Source organism: Silene latifolia, chromosome 6, assembly GCF_048544455.1.
Source record: "Silene latifolia isolate original U9 population chromosome 6, ASM4854445v1, whole genome shotgun sequence".
Taxonomy (NCBI): domain Eukaryota; kingdom Viridiplantae; phylum Streptophyta; class Magnoliopsida; order Caryophyllales; family Caryophyllaceae; genus Silene; species Silene latifolia.
Window position 1 is genome coordinate 8,682,300 of NC_133531.1, and position 17,411 is coordinate 8,699,710.

Sequence of the window (17,411 nt, forward strand, 5' to 3'; positions counted from 1 at the left end):
AAGCATAGTTAGAAATCTTAGCTAGTAGCTAAGTGTTGGAGGATTGAGATTGTATTATTGTTAGTGTTTAAAGAATAATAATACAAGGTTGGGTTGTGGTTAAGTCCATAACAAAAATATTGTGTGTCTTTGCATTTTATATAATTTGTACCAAAAACCCCAACAAGTGGTATCAGAGCTACGGCTCGATGGAGAAAAGTTTTGGTACAAACTTTGAGATGGAGTTGTTCAATGGCAAGAACAATTTCTCGTTATGGCAAAGCATGATAAAGGATGTTCTTATACAACAGGGGTTGTATGCGACTCTTGAAGACAAGAAGCCCGATGATGTTCAAGTTCTCAAATGGGAGGACATGAAGTTGCGCGCGGTTAGTACAATCCGGTTAGCCCTTGCACCAGAAATCAAGTATAGTGTGTTAGAGGAGACAAATCCTAAGGAGTTGTGGACCAAGTTATGTAGCATTTATAATGCGAAGTCCTTGGCTAACAAACTATTTTTGAAGAAAGATCTTTTGGAGCTGGAGATGGTAGATGACGGAGATTTGAGGGACCATCTAAATAAGTTCAATGGCTTGATCACCCAATTGGCGAGTTTGGATGAGACATTCAAAGAAGAAGATAAGGCAATAATGTTGTTGGCTTCTCTTCCCAAAAAGTATAACACGGTTATCACTAGTTTACTTGTGGGGAAGACAACATTGGCCTTAGATGAGACCGTTGTAGTTTTGCTTGAATCCGAAAAGTTGATGAAGCAAGGAGGTGGTGGTTCTTCAAGTGATGGAGGAGCTTTTGTGGGTGAATATCGTGGCAAGAAGAAGGGCGGTTGGAAAAAGCACAATCCTAATATCAAGTGCTTCTACTGCGATGAATTAGGCCATATACAAACTGTATGTCCTAAGGCAAAAGAAGATTTGAAAGAGTTGAAAAAGACTCGTGCTAGTGACTTAGTGAGGTTGCAGCTATGGCAGAAGTTGATGATGGTGAGCTCTTAATGGTTCATGGTGAAAAGGAACCTAGTGAGAACTGGGTGTTAGATTCGGGAACTTCCTATCACATATGTGGAAGAAGAGAGTGGTTTTCTTCTTATGAAGAATGTGAAGGTAAGGTGATTAGTTTGCCAAATGGTGATAAGGCAAAGATTGAAGGGATTGGTGAAGTTAAAGTGAGACTTCATGATGGCCAAGTTAGAAGGTTTGGTGATGTTAGATACATACCAAATATTAGTAGAAATTTAATCTCATTGGGTAAATTAGATGGATTGGGTTGTACCATTCATGTTAACAATGGTGTTTTGGAGGTCACTAAAAAGGGTAAGATGATTCTCAAAGGTAGAAAAGGTAAAACTAACTTATTCACATTTGATGGAAGATGTGTTGAAAATGGGTTAGTTCAAGGGGAGATACTGATACGATCTAAATTTGAGACGGAAATAAAAAGGATAGAAAATGCGACTGTTCAATCAAAGATTGATAGGTCACCCAATTTAACAGAATTGTGGTGTATAATTAACACCTAGATTCTATTAACCAAATGAGATAAATCTCATACATCATTCATAAAATTCATTGATCGATGATTACACATTAACTAATACCATTATATAGCCTCTAATGACTTGGAGAATAAGAAATAGAAGAGAAAGTTACTAGACTACCCTCCACCCATATTTCGGTGTGTATCAATACCCGCCTCTTGAAACGATCCTTGTCCTCAAGGATCACAAGGATCAAAGACAAGCGATACTTGAAGCAAGACATGGCATAATACATTCCAGGTTGTGAGTTCGTCACCATTGCATTAATAAAAAGTCGCATCAACGGTCCGCCAGGATCAAACACATAAATCCTGTGGTCTTCTACTCTTTTGTCGTTCAATTGCTTACAGCCACTGCATTGACAAATCTGATGTTTGTATGTCATCTTTATCCCACATCTACTACCACCCGGGTCAAAGACAAATATTACCTCAGCAATTGTAATAGTGGCGTTCATTTGAGCAGTGTCAAGTCCTAGCAGAGTATCACACTCCCTGAGATGAAAATTGATAGTAGCACCATACTCCAAGAAGCAAGTGATTTTATCTGTCCTTGTATAGAGAATTATTGTGCAAGAAATCCCTCTCTCTTTTTCAGCTTTTAAGTAACCACTGGATAGTTGGTTGCGTTCATCCTCGATATCGCCTCTTACAAATATAATACCACTGCCTCCACACTTGTATGACACAACCCCAAAAATTGTATGAATTTGTACTATCACCAAATTTGGATCAAGGAGCTTGACATGTGCCACCATTATTAGTTGATACCCAATACCAACACAATTAAGGATACTGCTCAAAGCTCCCTTACATCCTTCTGGTAGCATTAAGAGACAAAATTCGCCAGGACCAAAAGTGTGCACAAGAAGTGAATTCATTTTTGCCCTACTAAGGATGTAGTTAGACCATAAAACTATAGGAGTAAACGATTTCCAAGTACGTTCCTCACTATTACTTTCCTCACCCCTAAAACCAGTCTTGTCGCATACCATATCAAAACCCAAATGCGCAAGTCCAAAGAGGAGGCTAGTAATTTCAAGTTTGTTGGAAGCTAGGTCTTCAAAAATAGTATTGACCATGTGAGCATGAACATTTGTAACTTGGTTGATGATTATTTCTACAGTATGCATGATGGTGTCATATAGCAAAGAATAAGCATCAGCATGCTCACCCATGTAACCGTCATTGTCCTCAAGGACCAGAATCGAAGCAAAGATGATCATAGAATATGTGGAGGTAGAAAGTAACAGTAGCTTCACGAACCAATCATCCAACACCATCATAGATATTTGACCCACACAAAATGCAAAACCTCCTGGATCAAAAATATAGGAAAGGAGCACAAAGCAAATGTTTGTCCTACTAGCATTGTATTTAGACCATAATCCTAGATGGTTGAGCAATTTCCAACTACATTTCCCATTAGTATCTTCCTCACCCCTAAAAACACCCTTGTCCTCAAGGGTGGTGGTGAGAAATAATTTTGGCACACAACTTTCAAGTATTCCAGGGTCAAGAGACACAAAAATCCAAGCAGTATTTGGGTGAATATCACGCTCAAGTACTCCGACATATTTACCATTCACCAACATCATAAAAACGCAGCTACTAGAATGACTTGAAATAAGCATGTCTGAGCACTTACACAGCTTTAATGTTGGCTGCTTGGTAACATCTTCTCTAAAGTAAGAAACTTTCTTTATTTGGTCTAACAATGCAAACTGAGTATATGATCGATACTTGCCCCAACTATGTACTTCCTTGTAGTTCACATGTGCTTTCCATCCACTTATCAGCCCCAAAAACTTTGCATAAGGACCTATCTCTATTTCATTTATGTGCGAAAACGAAACACCGGGATCAAAAACAAACACACAGGGATCATTAGCCAAATAAGAATTATCCTTAAAACCTTTGGCATTTGCTTTTATCTCGCACACTGGAGTACTCTCTTCAACAAAAGAGGCCACTTCTGCCATTTCTTTGATGAAGGTTGGAAGATTCAACTCATCGAACACCTTACTTGGAGCAGTTTCATTGTTGATCACCTCAGCTTGACATTTGGTTTGTCTCGCATTAGCTTGTTCGGTTGGTTCAGGCATTGTAGCGAATAGTTGGTGAGCGCCTACCATGTCTTCATTTTCTTCCTGTGTAGTTTTTGCTACCTTAGCCATTTCTAAAACGAAGTCTGGTACCGGCATCGTATGAAACAGTGTGTGGGCCGTTCGCACGTAATCCGGCACCTCGCCAATATATGGCTCAGGGACTCCATTTACATCAGGTCTGATTTCGTCAATGTTATTCAATAGGCTATGGTCATCACCAATTATTGCTATTTGATCAATGTTTGAGCTCAAAATTGGTTCGGACAATTCGTCAAACATTAGTTGTGCACCACACACAACTTCCTCTTGCTGTAAAATACCAGAGTCTGACCCAATCATTTCATTAGCATTAAACAGGTTGTGTGCATCGTTTTCTTCAGATGAAACAATCTGACTTTCGCATAAAACTGGTTTCGACATTTCATCAAACACCTTCTGTGCGGCAGTATGATTGCTAATTTTGAGGAATTTCTCCAACGATTTTTCCACTTCAGCCTCATAATTTTCATTCAAAATAACATAAGCGAGCTTTTCATGACGATCATCCATCTTATAGAAACAACCATTAGGAGATCTTTTCCAAAGACCTTGCATTAATCGATCATGAAATGAATTTAAGTAATCAATTTCATAAGACAAAATAACCTTACTTGTTAATGCAAATTTCAGGAGCTGCTCCATAGACATAGAATTTGAGAAGCAATACCATAATTTATCGAATGAATTTGAGTTTGAATCCATTGTTGGCTTACAATGTTTCCTTATAGTGAAATGTTTCGTAGAAACTAAGAAAAGTAGTGTTTTGTTTTGATTTTTTTTTTTTTTTTTTTTTTTTGTGAAACCCACAAGTCGGGAGGAAAGTGAGCTCTGATAACCAAATGATACGATCTAAATTTGAGACGGAAATAAAAAGGATAGAAAATGCGACTGTTCAATCAAAGATTGATAGGTCACCCAATTTAACAGAATTGTGGTGTATAATTAACACCTAGATTCTATTAACCAAATGAGATAAATCTCATACATCATTCATAAAATTCATTGATCGATGATTACACATTAACTAATACCATTATATAGCCTCTAATGACTTGGAGAATAAGAAATAGAAGAGAAAGTTACTAGACTACCCTCCACCCATATTTCGGTGTGTATCAGATACTCTCAAGTGAAGGGGAGGTGCTTCCAAGTAAAGGTTGGATCGCTCCGCTCGATGATTGACAAGTCGAAAGTAATGTTGGGCTTAAGGGGAGGTTTGTTGGGTAGTAACCCCAACATTGTTGAATGAGACTTAAGACTAGTAACATATAGAATCTTTATGTTTAGATAGGTTTAAGTTACTACTATTTATGTTAGATGTTAGTAGAAGTAAATAATTAGGAGTTAGCTTTTGAATAGAATAAAGACTCTTTATGTAGCTAGGTAAGTTAGGACTTAGGACTTATATAAATAAGGGTCACTAGTCATGTTGGAAGATAAGTGAGTGTATGCTTAATATCCCGAGTTAAGCATAGTTAGAAATCTTAGCTAGTAGCTAAGTGTTGGAGGATTGAGATTGTATTATTGTTAGTGTGTAAAGAATAATAATACAAGGTTGGGTTGTGGTTAAGTCCATAACAAAAATATTGTGTGTCTTTGCATTTTATATAATTTGTACAAAAACCCCAACGGAAGGAATTGGAGAGAAGGGGAGGGGAGGGAAAGGGAGGGATTTAATTTCCTTTGTTTGGATAAAAAATATGGGAGAAAGGAAATGGAAGGGGAGAGAAATGAGAGGACTTATTTTCCCTCCTATAGAACAAATTATATCTTTCCAAGGGTGGCAAGATTTGGAAAGAAAATATTATTTGGACTTTAATTATACCACCAGAATCCTTCAATTCTCCATCCATTCTTCATCTCCCTCCTTCCTCTCCTTCCATTTCCCTTCATAATTTTTGTTATCCAAACACCCACTGACCCACATCCCATTTGCCCTCCCCTTCTCTCCCCTCCCTTCACCTCCCCTCACTCCCCCTACCCTCCCTTTCCCTCCTAAAATTGTATCCAAACGGACCCTAAAGCTCCCATATATTAACATTTTTTTTTCAAATACGACATTTTTGTCACCACCGCTTCAATTCCGTTAGCAAATTCAAGAAATCGACGACAAGTAATCTAAACTAGTTTAATTTTTAAAAAATTTGTAATTAGTTAGTAGATTTAGGTAGTTTAGAATAGAATCGTTATTGTTAGAACGGATTAGCGATTATCGATTACCGCACCAAAAATTAATCTAAGTCAGAAAATGATTCTTTTTTTTGAAAAAAAAAAAAAATCCGGACGAAAAACATTTTCGTCCAGACCAAGGTCGGGACAAAGAAATTTTTCGCCCAGACCATGGTCCAGACAAAAAAAATTTTCGTCCAGACGGAAAATATTTTCGTCCAGACCCAGGTCCAGACGAAAAATATTTTCGTCCGGAATTTTTTTTTTTTCGGACGAAAATATTTTTCGTCTGGACGAAAATATTTTTCGTCTGGACGAAAAATTTATTCATCCAGGCCCTTTTTCAACAATTTTTTTTAAAAAAAAATTATTAATTTCCGTCTTAAATTAGTTTTTGGTGCGTGGATCGATAATCGCTAATCCGTTCGTCAAATCATAAACTTGAAACGTAAACATATCTCTTGAACATCGTTACTAGCTTGATCGTTGTTATCGTCATTAGTCGATATGTTTAAAACCGTTTTAATCGAAAAGTTCGTAAATTAAATTACGATTTATTTTTCCAAAAAACCATTTTTTTTTGTTTTAGAAAGATTAGAGAGAGACAAATGGGTTTAATGAGGGGTAATATTGGAAAGATATGTTAATTATCGACGATAATTAGTAAAAGTGTCGACGATCTTTAGCACGATCCTTTTTTTTTTTCCTTGGGTGAACTTGAGTTAAGTTTTTGTCCTAAAAATGGTATTGTTTTTTTGATCCGCTACTGAATTATTCATAGCTGACTCATGATGAATATTTTTGAGTTAATGATGTTCAGTTTGTGTAAGACCGTAACACTATGTTTAACGCGGTAAGCAGTGGTGGAGCTAGGGGCTAGCAGGGGCGGTCGCCCCCTGGCGGATGAAATTTTCGAAATTTTTAGTTAAATTTTTCGAAAATTTTTCGGGAGTGCCTTATGAAATTAGTCGTTCGCCCCTCCTAAAATTTTTCGCCCCCCCTAAGTTCAAATCCTGGCTCCGCCACTGGCGGTAAGGGCGAGTGTTTGAAGGAACACAAAATCTCATTGAATACAGTTGATTTCCCTAACAAGCTGGTGATGGATATCGTTTCCTCTCACAAAATGCCCATTAAGAGGTGAGTGAGAAGCACATAAAGGTGCCCCATCTTGTCCTCTCTCCCTTTTTGTGAGAGGTCACAAGTTTATGATGGGATTAGCCCGTCATAAGCAAGATTAGCCGGGGAGGGAAAGTCTTTGCATGAAATCTGCAGCTTTTTCATGCTTTCAAGGAATAAAGTGGTTCATTTGAGTTGAGAGTCTGAGCCTCCGTCTTTAATTTTCAAGACGCTTGTTGAGACTCACAAATAGTAATGGTGTATTATTTTATTAATAAAAGTTGTAGATTTTTTTTATATAGTCTGTCTTGCTTCAACGGTCTAAAATAAGACTGATCAAATGTCACTATTTTTTAAAAGAATGTAACCATTTAATGACAGAATGTTATAACAAAAGTTGTCACTTTTTACCCTGAAATGATGGTAACATTTTATCATAAAATGACAACATTTTATCCGTCTTATTTCAAAAAGGAAAAAGCTTGTCTGAAATAAGAACTTCAAACGGAAAAAAGCCCGTCTGAAATAAGAAATAATTTTTTTATCTTATATGCTAGTCACATATATTTCTCTAACTTATACTTAATATTTGATTTATTTAAGTGAAAATTATGTTATCATAAAATAATTGAAGATATTGATGTTATGAAATATAAAAGTAAAATAAGTTGAGTGGAAAGTTGAGGTGAAGAAGTCTGAAATGAGTATGAGGATAAGTGTATTTTTTAAGTGAGCCTGAGAGTGTCTGAGTCTGGGTCTGAAGAATGAAAAGTTAGTGGAAAGCTGAGGTGGTAGAGTCTGAAGTCTGAAGATGAGTCTGTGGATAAACTTAGTCTATTGCATGTATGCAAAATAAAGCAAGTAGGTGTTAGAGCTGATCAAATGGCCCAAGCCCATTGGCCCTACCCGGCCCGGCCCGGTTTTTTGAAGGGCTTGGGCCTTTAGTTTTGGCCCAAAAAAGCCCATGGGCCGGCCTAAAAAGGCCCAAAATATTTTGGGGCCGGGTTTGGGCCAAGCGTTTGGCCCAAATTTTGGCCCAGCCCGGCCCATATTTATTAATAATGAATATTTTTTCTAATAAAACCTATTAAAGTAGCGTTAAAGTTATACTCAACTCTTTACAAACTCAAGTATATTTTTTTAGATTTATAAAACAAAGTATACATAACATAAATCATATCTAAGAATGCATGATTAAGCATTCTAAAGTGGCGATTTTTGTCATTATTTTATTTTAGAGAGCAATTAATATGCATTTCATCATATTTTGTGCAATTTTATACACTATGTATGTTTTAAAAGTTGTAACTGAAAGTATTACGCTAATTATTTCCTAGGGTAAGTCGCAAATTTTAGGGCCCGAAAAAGCCCATTTAGGCCCAAAAGCCCGCATTAGCCCATAAGGGCCGGGTTTGGGCTTGCTAAGTAAGCCCACGCATATGGGCCGGCCCGGCCCGGCCCACACAAATGGGCCGTTTTTGTTAGAAGGGCCCGGCCCAAGCCCGCATTGGCCCGGCCCATGATCACCTCTAGTAGGTGTATAACTTTTAATAGATGAAGTATTTACCTACAATGGTTATATATAGAGAATTTCCTTATTCGAAATTATATAGAGAATCAAGTTATTAAACGAAAATGACTGTAACTCTATAAATGAAAATGTACTTAAGTTATTAAGGCTTTGTTTGGTAAAACTAGCTGAAAAGTTAGCTGAAACCTGAAAAAGTAACTAAAACCTGAAAAGCCAATTTAAACCTGAAAAGGTAACTGAAAAATAGAAACTGATAAGGTAACTGATTATAAAAAATGTGTTTGGGAAACTAGTTGAAAAGGTAGCTGATTTTTGGTAAAATAACGTAAAAGGATATCTGAAATCTCAAATGCTTGAAATCTCAAATGCTAGTCTAAGTAGATTATTTGACAAAATAAGCTACTTGTCAAACACAAAAAAAATCAGGTAGCTGATATTTTGGTCAAACTTTAGTTAAATACTAGTTTGAATGCCCGTGCGTTGCAACGGGGTAATTAACTTATTTATAATGCAAAAAAAAATATAAGGGTTTAATATTTACATTCTATGTCTAATGATTTGTTTACATATTATTAAAATATCTCTTTTAAAAAAAATAAAAGATTAATATATACGTGGGTTAACTCTTATTTATAATCAAATAATCACCCCACCTTATACTAATCTTTCGATGTGGTATAATTCTACTATTTATAAGTAATATATTCACCAAACTTGGATTATTTTTCTGATGTGGGACAATTCTACTATTTACACGTAGTATATCATCAAACCCGCATTGTTTTTTTAATGTGGGACAAATAACATACTCAGAATTACACCATCTTTTTGTACTTAGTTCGACATTCAACTAGATCCCGAATAACGAATACGGTTAATTGTTACTCATTATATTTAATAGTTATATTTAAATTTAATAATATGATCAAGTACTCTCCATTAATATTTGTCGCTGTTTTTCTTCATTTTTTTTTATCATAATTGAGATACGGAAATTTTCCGTGGTACCCCTTAATTTTGTCAGATTTTTCATGTTATCCCTACTTTTAAGAATCTGCCTATGGTATCCTTGAAGTTCCATTTTTTTGCCCATGGTACCCCCTAATGTAAAGGCTGTTAAATAGACGTTAAGTTTGATGGCGTGGCAATAAAATAACAATTAAAAAATAATACCCCCTTTATTGTTTTATTGGTACGGATATCTCTCTCTCTTTTAAATGAAAATTTAATTAAGTATATCATTATAATATTGGAAATTTCTCATGGTAACCTTGAACTTTGATAGATTATACATGGTACCCCTAATTTTAAGTTTCTACAAATGGTACCCCTGTGTTCACCTTTTTCTTTCCCTGAATACCATTTGACAACTTCCGTCATAACGTCATTGCTCCTATGACTTTTGACCCCTTTTTCTTTTGTTATCTAGTACACAAACACTTCATCATCTAATTCTTAAATCCAAATTTTATTTAATAAACTAACAATTAATACCTAAATAACAAAATACAAATAGCATGACATGCTCAATTACTCAAGTTACTCATAGGAGTAACGACGTTATGAAAAAAGTAAACACAAGGGTATTATATGTACAAACTTAAAATTAGGGGTATTATGTGTAATCTAACAAAATTCGAGGGTACCATGAAAAATTTCCGTTATAATATTGACCATTTTATCGATCTTTCTCCCACCTAAAAAAATGTTACAACTTTAAAAATTTAACATTTAATTCAAGATTATGTTTAAAGTCTCTTACATAATAAGTATACTTTGAGAGATTCAATATATTTGGGGTGATACCTAAGTTCCAAGGATAAATCCTATTTATAATCATGGGATCACCCCACCTTATGATAATCTTATGATGTGGGACAATTCAACTATTTATACGTAGATATATTTATTACACCTACATTATTTTTCAATGTAAGACGAATAACATATTTAAAAGTACACCATATTTTTTGAACCTAATTCGAAATCCAACCCGATTTAATAATGAGAAAATACTATATTATCTATTAATATTCATATGTTTTTTTTATTTATTTTTATCATAATTAAAATATGTGCAAATGATATGAACCTATACTCTAATGATAGAATTTTTTTTAAACGTAGTACATTTACCACACCTATATTATTTTTCAATGTGGGATATATAAAATCTATAGGTAGAAAATATAATGATATAAACTTTTAAGAGCTCTCCAAGATAATACTTAAGAGACTCAAAATATTTTGGTTTGATGCCTAAGTTCCAAGTATGCCTCCTATTTATAATTATAAAATCAGTCACCTTATACTAATCTTTCGATGTGGGACAATTCTACTATTTATATGTAGTATGTTCACTACACCTACATATTTTTCAATGTGGGACAAAACATACTAAAAAGTACACAATTTTTCATATTAAGAAGTACACCATCTTTAACATGTGCAAATAATATGAAATTTATACTCTAATGATAGCATTTTTTACCACACAGCTAATTATATTATTTTCATAATTTTTTTTAACGATATTTTTTTTGACAAATGAAATGTAAAAGTTTGATATAAAAATTGGAAATATCACTTGAGTATAATTTAGGAAATATGCATATTATAATAATTAAAAGATTCTCTACTTTATTTTTTACATCAAAAATTATACTTTCCTAAATTAATTTTTGATGATGTGGACGCTCTCAGATCGCTCGAAAAAACTCTCTTTTATATATATATATATATAGATATAGAAGTGTAATAACCCGAAAAAAAAATAATAGTAAATATATATATAATACAACGTATAATAAAATACGCCAAACACATGTTATAAATTATACTCCGTGTAACTCTTTCCGTATTATATAATTCTATACATTACTATTATTATAATAATGTTATTATACTTAGATATTTGTTATTGTGATATGTATGATGTGTTGGCAAGATAAGTGAAAAAAAGAAATTCTTACCCATTGTAGAAGACAAAGCCCATTTGACAACATATTAGTATATTACTTACCTTGTGTGGAAGGTTTTTAACCGACTTTGATGGCTATAAATAGCCATCTCAAATCATGATTATTGTGTACATTAAGACCACCCCCAAGTAAAGGTCACCTTAACTAGGTCACTACCCCATTTTATTCTTAATCTCACCCTATTTATCTTGACCCACTTTTACACTCTCAAGCAGAAAGTCGCGACCTAGGTCACCAATCCAATCATTTCTCACTTTCCAACATTTCCAATCATTTCCCACATTCTCTACCCACCAAAACATCTCTTAATATTTGTGTTGCATGTTGCATTTATGCGTGAAGTGAAAACAAACATTCATTTCATTTTTTTCCTCTTTATTTGTGTTCTCAATATTTGTGCCCAACAAATACCTCATTGACATGTGGAAGGTCACAAGGCAACCCACCCAAGTCATGGAGTGACCTTTTTACATAAAAGGTCTTCTTAATTTTTTCATTAATTCATCATTAAGGAGACCCACCCCCCAAGTGACTTAGTTGATGACCTTACTTGGGGGTGGTCTAACACACACAAAAAATGAGAGTTGCATGAATGTTTTTACCTTAATACGTTTAGCTACTACCTCATGTATATACTATAAGGTATGATTTCGGGACCCTTCGTCGTAGAAATAAGTAATAATAATGTGATTATTGTATAGTATTATCGACCGTATAATGTTATACTATCATTATGTTACTCACATGTTATATTAACTGTCTTTATATGAAAATGTGACTGTCATATCAGTACTTCTGTTATAATATACTATTGGCCAATGGTATCATTCGGAATACGATTACGGGAGAGGGAAGACATTACAAATTTATCCTGTGTACATGGAAGGGGGCACGTCCCCATGTGAAATACGGTTCTGATTATTACTAGTGAAAGTGCCAGGGGGTTTACACAGGTCTTAGACCTGAGATCATGTGTACATGGAGGAGGGCTTAGCCTAGGAGAGTTTATACTCTGTACGTAATGTGTCTCACTTCAGTAATGGTAGACCGGTATAAGAGTGGAATTAGTGTTGCATGATTAAATAAGAACCTGATAGCTTACTTTGACTGTATATAATTATCCGAATGTGTTCATATGACCTATTTTTTTTATACTTGTGAGATGTGATTTGAGTAAATTACTAAAAGCAGGTAAGTAGGGCCGGTGGAGGTGATCGAGTCATACTCGGCTGTGGTTGGTGATTAGATTACTTTCATTCTTTTTCAGGTACAATGTCGGGGAAGGTCAAGAGTGAGGATTTTCAGATGACCTAATATGATGAATATGTAATAGAGTTATTAGTTTTTAGCTTTAACAAGTGTATTTATCTTTATTCTTGTAATAGCCTTGTATTTCCCAGATGGGAAATACGGCGGTGACGCCCTATAATTCCGTTGTTGTCTATTATTAATAAAAAGAGTCATTTTGAGCTCCCTATCCGCTTTTCGGGGGCGTTACAATAAGCTACCTGAAGTGTCGTGTCAAACGGAGCCTCAATCCAAATCACAAATAAAATGCATTTTTATGAAAATAAATTGCATATAGGAAATACATTTTTTTATGGAAGTTCATTGAGTAGAACAAATAAAATCATTGTAATTCAATTCCAAACCTATGTTTTCTATTTCAATTGCTACGTCTATAATTTACCCCTCCGTCCCTGTTATTTGATTACGTTTATATTTTTTCTTAGAGATATTTTAATCAAAGATAGATAAATAATTGAAAATGCGGATGTAATTCATAAACAACGCTTTCTTTAGTAACAATACCAAGCACGATACACAATCACAACAGATAATTGATTCATTACTATTGAGTTAGGATTCTCTCCATTACCTGAAAAGTAATGGATGATCCATTACCTTTAATAGATTTGTTTAAATAGATTATTTCTCTTATATATTACCATCCATTTTTTAATATTATGACCGTTAGATAGTTTCATGATAATATCTAACCGTAGAGAAACAATAAAGAGGAAAGTAATGACACAAATTCTTGTTTGTGACGGGACATATCCGTCACTCTTGAGTGACGGATACCATTTTACCTCACAAAGTATCCACTTTTTCTCTCTCTGCAACACTATTCATGTGGTCCCCTTTCTCCACTAACCCATTTTGTTACCATTTTAACTCACAAAATATCCGCCACAAATGGTAATCCGTCACAAGGGAGACCAATTGAAGTAATGAAGAGGATTGAAAAAGGTGTAAAACTGATGACACACTCACGAATTATAATTGGTGGCTCTCACAATTCACGCATCAAGTTAAGGAAAAAATCATCGTGGTTAAAACTACACCAAACTTATAGACCCTCTTATTGTTAAAAACTACGAGTATATCAAGAGTCGGCCCGCTAATAAAATATTCATAATCGTTAAAAAATGATTGATTTTATTCTATTGATAGTTATCCGTCGCCAAAATTACTACTCCGTTCATCCCGGTTATTTTTTGTCCTATTTTATTTTTGGGTGTCTTAATTAATTATTTTTATCTACTTGTCATTTAATAATTGGTCAACTTCTTCTTTGGTTTTTATGCCAAAACCAAAAGAAAACAATTAATTGGGACAAAAGAAATATCTAATTGATAAAATTGTTAAGACACTAGTGAGACTTATTGTTGTTCAAACATAAATTCTCATTTATGACGGTCATTTTTCGTCGCAGGCTTATGACCGCATACACTACAACTCTACAAGTGGAAGGTCAGGCGGGAGAATAAGTGGAAATCAAAAACCATCTCTATATAAATCACCCCAAAAAAATATTACAAATGTACATATATAGTTATATACCACTATACCAAGTACAAATATTTTTAAGCACATATATACCATTATACCTTTTAAAATAATAAAAACATTCAATTTAAATATACGAGTAAATTCTAAGTCTCAAACCATAACCTCAAAACATCAATGTCGTCAAAAACAGAACACATAATTCTCATCCCATTCATGGCTCAAGGCCATCTCCGCCCTTTCCTCCACCTTGCCTTATCGCTTTCGTCTCGCACACACTACACAATTACTCTCCTCACCACCCCTCTAAACGCGGAGATACTCCGCGAAAGTCTTAACAACACCATCCCCACAACCACCGCGAAAATTAATCACATTATAATTTCCGAACTCCCCTATAATGGCCAAGACTATAATCTCCCACCAAACATCGAAAACACCGACAAACTCCCTTTAACGCTTGTTATCAACATGTTTCACTCTGCTTCCTCCTTGGAACCTCATTTAGACGCGTTTCTAACGCGTCATGTAGCGCACCACCACCGCCCTCCCGTGGCAATTATCTTTGATAATTTCCTCGGGTGGGCGGATCGTGTGGCGCGTAAATTTAATTCCGTTGGAATTGCGTTCTCCACGTGTGGCGCGTATGGTACTGCTGCTTATAGCTCCGTATGGGGTAACTTGCCTCATCGGAGCACTGATGAGGACGAGTTTCGTGTTCCGGGTTTTCCTGCGGACCGCAGGTTTCGACGCGATCAACTCCATCCGTTTATCCGAATTGCTGATGGTACTGATGCGTGGTCCACGTTTTTCCAACCTCAGATAAGCATGTCCATGCAATCTTCAGGTAAAATATCTTTTGTAAAATCGTTTTATATGTAGAATTGTGAATTAAAGACACCTGAATATTCTGTTATAAGTTCTAATTATCTATTTATTTATTTTATTCTTTGTAAGAAATATTTTAATTAAAATTAAACAAATGATTAGGACTGGGGAGTAAAACTTTTTATGACAATATATATTTGGGTCGATAAACATTTAATTTTACAAAATGAATAAAACCGTTAATAGAATTGAGAAGGGGAGAATTCATAAGGCGAATTGTTGTATTATTATTGTTCGTTCATGCCTCTAGCTATTACAACTGCAATGTATATATAGTACTACCGAAGATCATATAATATCACCAACCAAATATATCTAATTCTAGAAAATCACAATATTATTCTCTACGATATATCATGATTCATGATACCATATTTCCTAATTATGAATATGTCGATATCACGAAATATCCCGATATTTCATAACAACCGTCCTAATATTCCTTGTCAATAGTTGTTTTTACAAAATCGAGTTAAGAAATACCCTCTCGTCCCAGTCATTTGTTGTCCTTTGGTTTTGGTACAAAGACCAATGAAAGAGGAGATGACCAATTACTAAATGATAAGTGGACTAAATTGAGTGTGAATGATAAAATTGATCTTCGAATTCATTCTTAAAATAGATCGGATAATAATTTACTGAGACACCTCAAAATGTAATAGGACAACAAATAACCGGGTAGTTTTATTGTGAGATCGTCTTACACGTTTTTGTGCTGTTTAGGCTGGTTGGTTAATTCCGTGGAAGAGGTTGAGCCACTTGGCTTCGAAATCCTGCGAAATTACCTAAAACTCCCTGTATGGGCAATAGGACCATTGGTTTCATCCCCACAGTCATCACCAAACGACAAATGTATCAAATGGCTGAACACAAAAGAAAAAGATACTGTCCTGTACATATCATTCGGGTCACAGAACACAATAAACCCGGCCCAAATGATGGAATTGGCAGCGGGTTTGGAAATGAGCGGGAAGTCATTCTTATGGGTGATCCGACCGCCATTCGGGTTCGACATCAACGGGGATTTCCAACCCGAATGGCTACCAGTTGGGTTCGAGGACAGGGTAATGAAATCAGAACAGGGGATGCTGGTGCACAAGTGGGCTCCACAGTTGGAGATACTGAGCCACGTGGCGGTCGGAGGGTTTTTGAGTCATTGTGGTTGGAACTCGGTTTTGGAGGGGTTACGGGAGGGAGTGCCGATAATTGGGTGGCCGTTAGCGGCCGAGCAATCGTATAATTCGAAAATGTTGGTAGAGGAGTTGGGAGTGTCGGCGGAGTTGGCGAGAGGGGTGGATGGAGAGGTGGGGAGAGTGAAGGTTAAGAAGGTGGTGGAGACGGTGTTGGATCGGGCCGAGGGAAGTGTCGGGTGGGCGATGAAAATGGCGGCGGTCGATGTTGGGAGGAAGTTGAGGGGCGCGTTGGAGGTGGGAGAGGTTGTTAAGGGCTCTTCCGTTAAGGGGATGGACGATTTTGTAGAATTTGTGGAATTAAAGAGGTCGGCCATCTGATAAGATTATTGATTATTGTCTTGGACTAGAGTAGTACCGTTTTATGCTTTTTAGTTTGTGTGTTTTATTTCCGTTTTGGGCGATTTCCGCTTTTTGTAACAAAAAAAAATATTGTCGGAAGTAGTTTATGTATTTTTAATTTGTGCAATATTTTTACGGAGTACATTGTAAGAAAAAGACTGATGGGGCATATTCTGCACCCGCTGACCAGTCAACATATTGAGCAAGGTCAAAGATATCCACAGCAAGTCAACGGCTTAGACGAAATTTAAGCCGACTGTCGGTTTACTGTCTCTTGGGTCCCATTTGGGCAACTAGCCAAAGGAGGCACACATCCGCGAATTCATATCCAAGACCCCTCGGCGATGAGTCAACGGGGGCCCGGCACTCGCCATGGGTCCCTCGGAGGGGTAGATCGATCTTTCCACCGCTAGCCACTTGGCGGGCTTGGCCACTACGTGACAAAAGGTGAAAGTCATAAATACTCCTCAACTCTCATTGAGGAGGAGATCCACAATTGAACCCCAAGAATCACTATTCATGCAGTAATATCTTCCTTATCTCTCTACAATATATACTTCGCAAGAATAACAACAACTTCTCTCTAAGTTTCCGACTTGAGCGTCGGAGTGAGATCGTTCGGTCCAAAGCCGAGCCCTCAGTTTGTTCATCGTTTCGGGAGACCGCAAGGAGGATTCAACCAAAGACGTCATTCTACAAGCACGGGTGGTAACAAATAAGC

At 35.9% G+C, this 17,411-nt stretch overlaps 1 protein-coding gene across 1 annotated transcript; it reads left to right on the forward strand.

The window, feature by feature from the left end:
• The first annotated feature begins 14,354 nt into the window (after positions 1 to 14,354).
• On the forward strand, positions 14,355 to 16,817 carry LOC141586241 (UDP-glycosyltransferase 92A1-like). The gene is made up of 2 exons (XM_074407411.1): positions 14,355 to 15,117; positions 15,882 to 16,817. The coding sequence occupies exons 1-2, from the start codon at positions 14,448 to 14,450 to the stop codon at positions 16,667 to 16,669; spliced, it is 1,458 nt and encodes a 485-aa protein (XP_074263512.1). The 5' UTR covers positions 14,355 to 14,447; the 3' UTR covers positions 16,670 to 16,817.
• Positions 16,818 to 17,411: the final 594 nt, after the last annotated feature.

Bases quoted from the DNA above. Each gene is read 5' to 3' on its own strand.
- LOC141586241 (XM_074407411.1), top strand. From the start codon at position 14,448: ATGTCGTCAAAAACAGAACACATAATTCTCATCCCATTCATGGCTCAA. The intron at 15,118-15,881 runs GTAAAATATCTT...TGTGCTGTTTAG, and splicing joins CATGTCCATGCAATCTTCAG to GCTGGTTGGTTAATTCCGTG.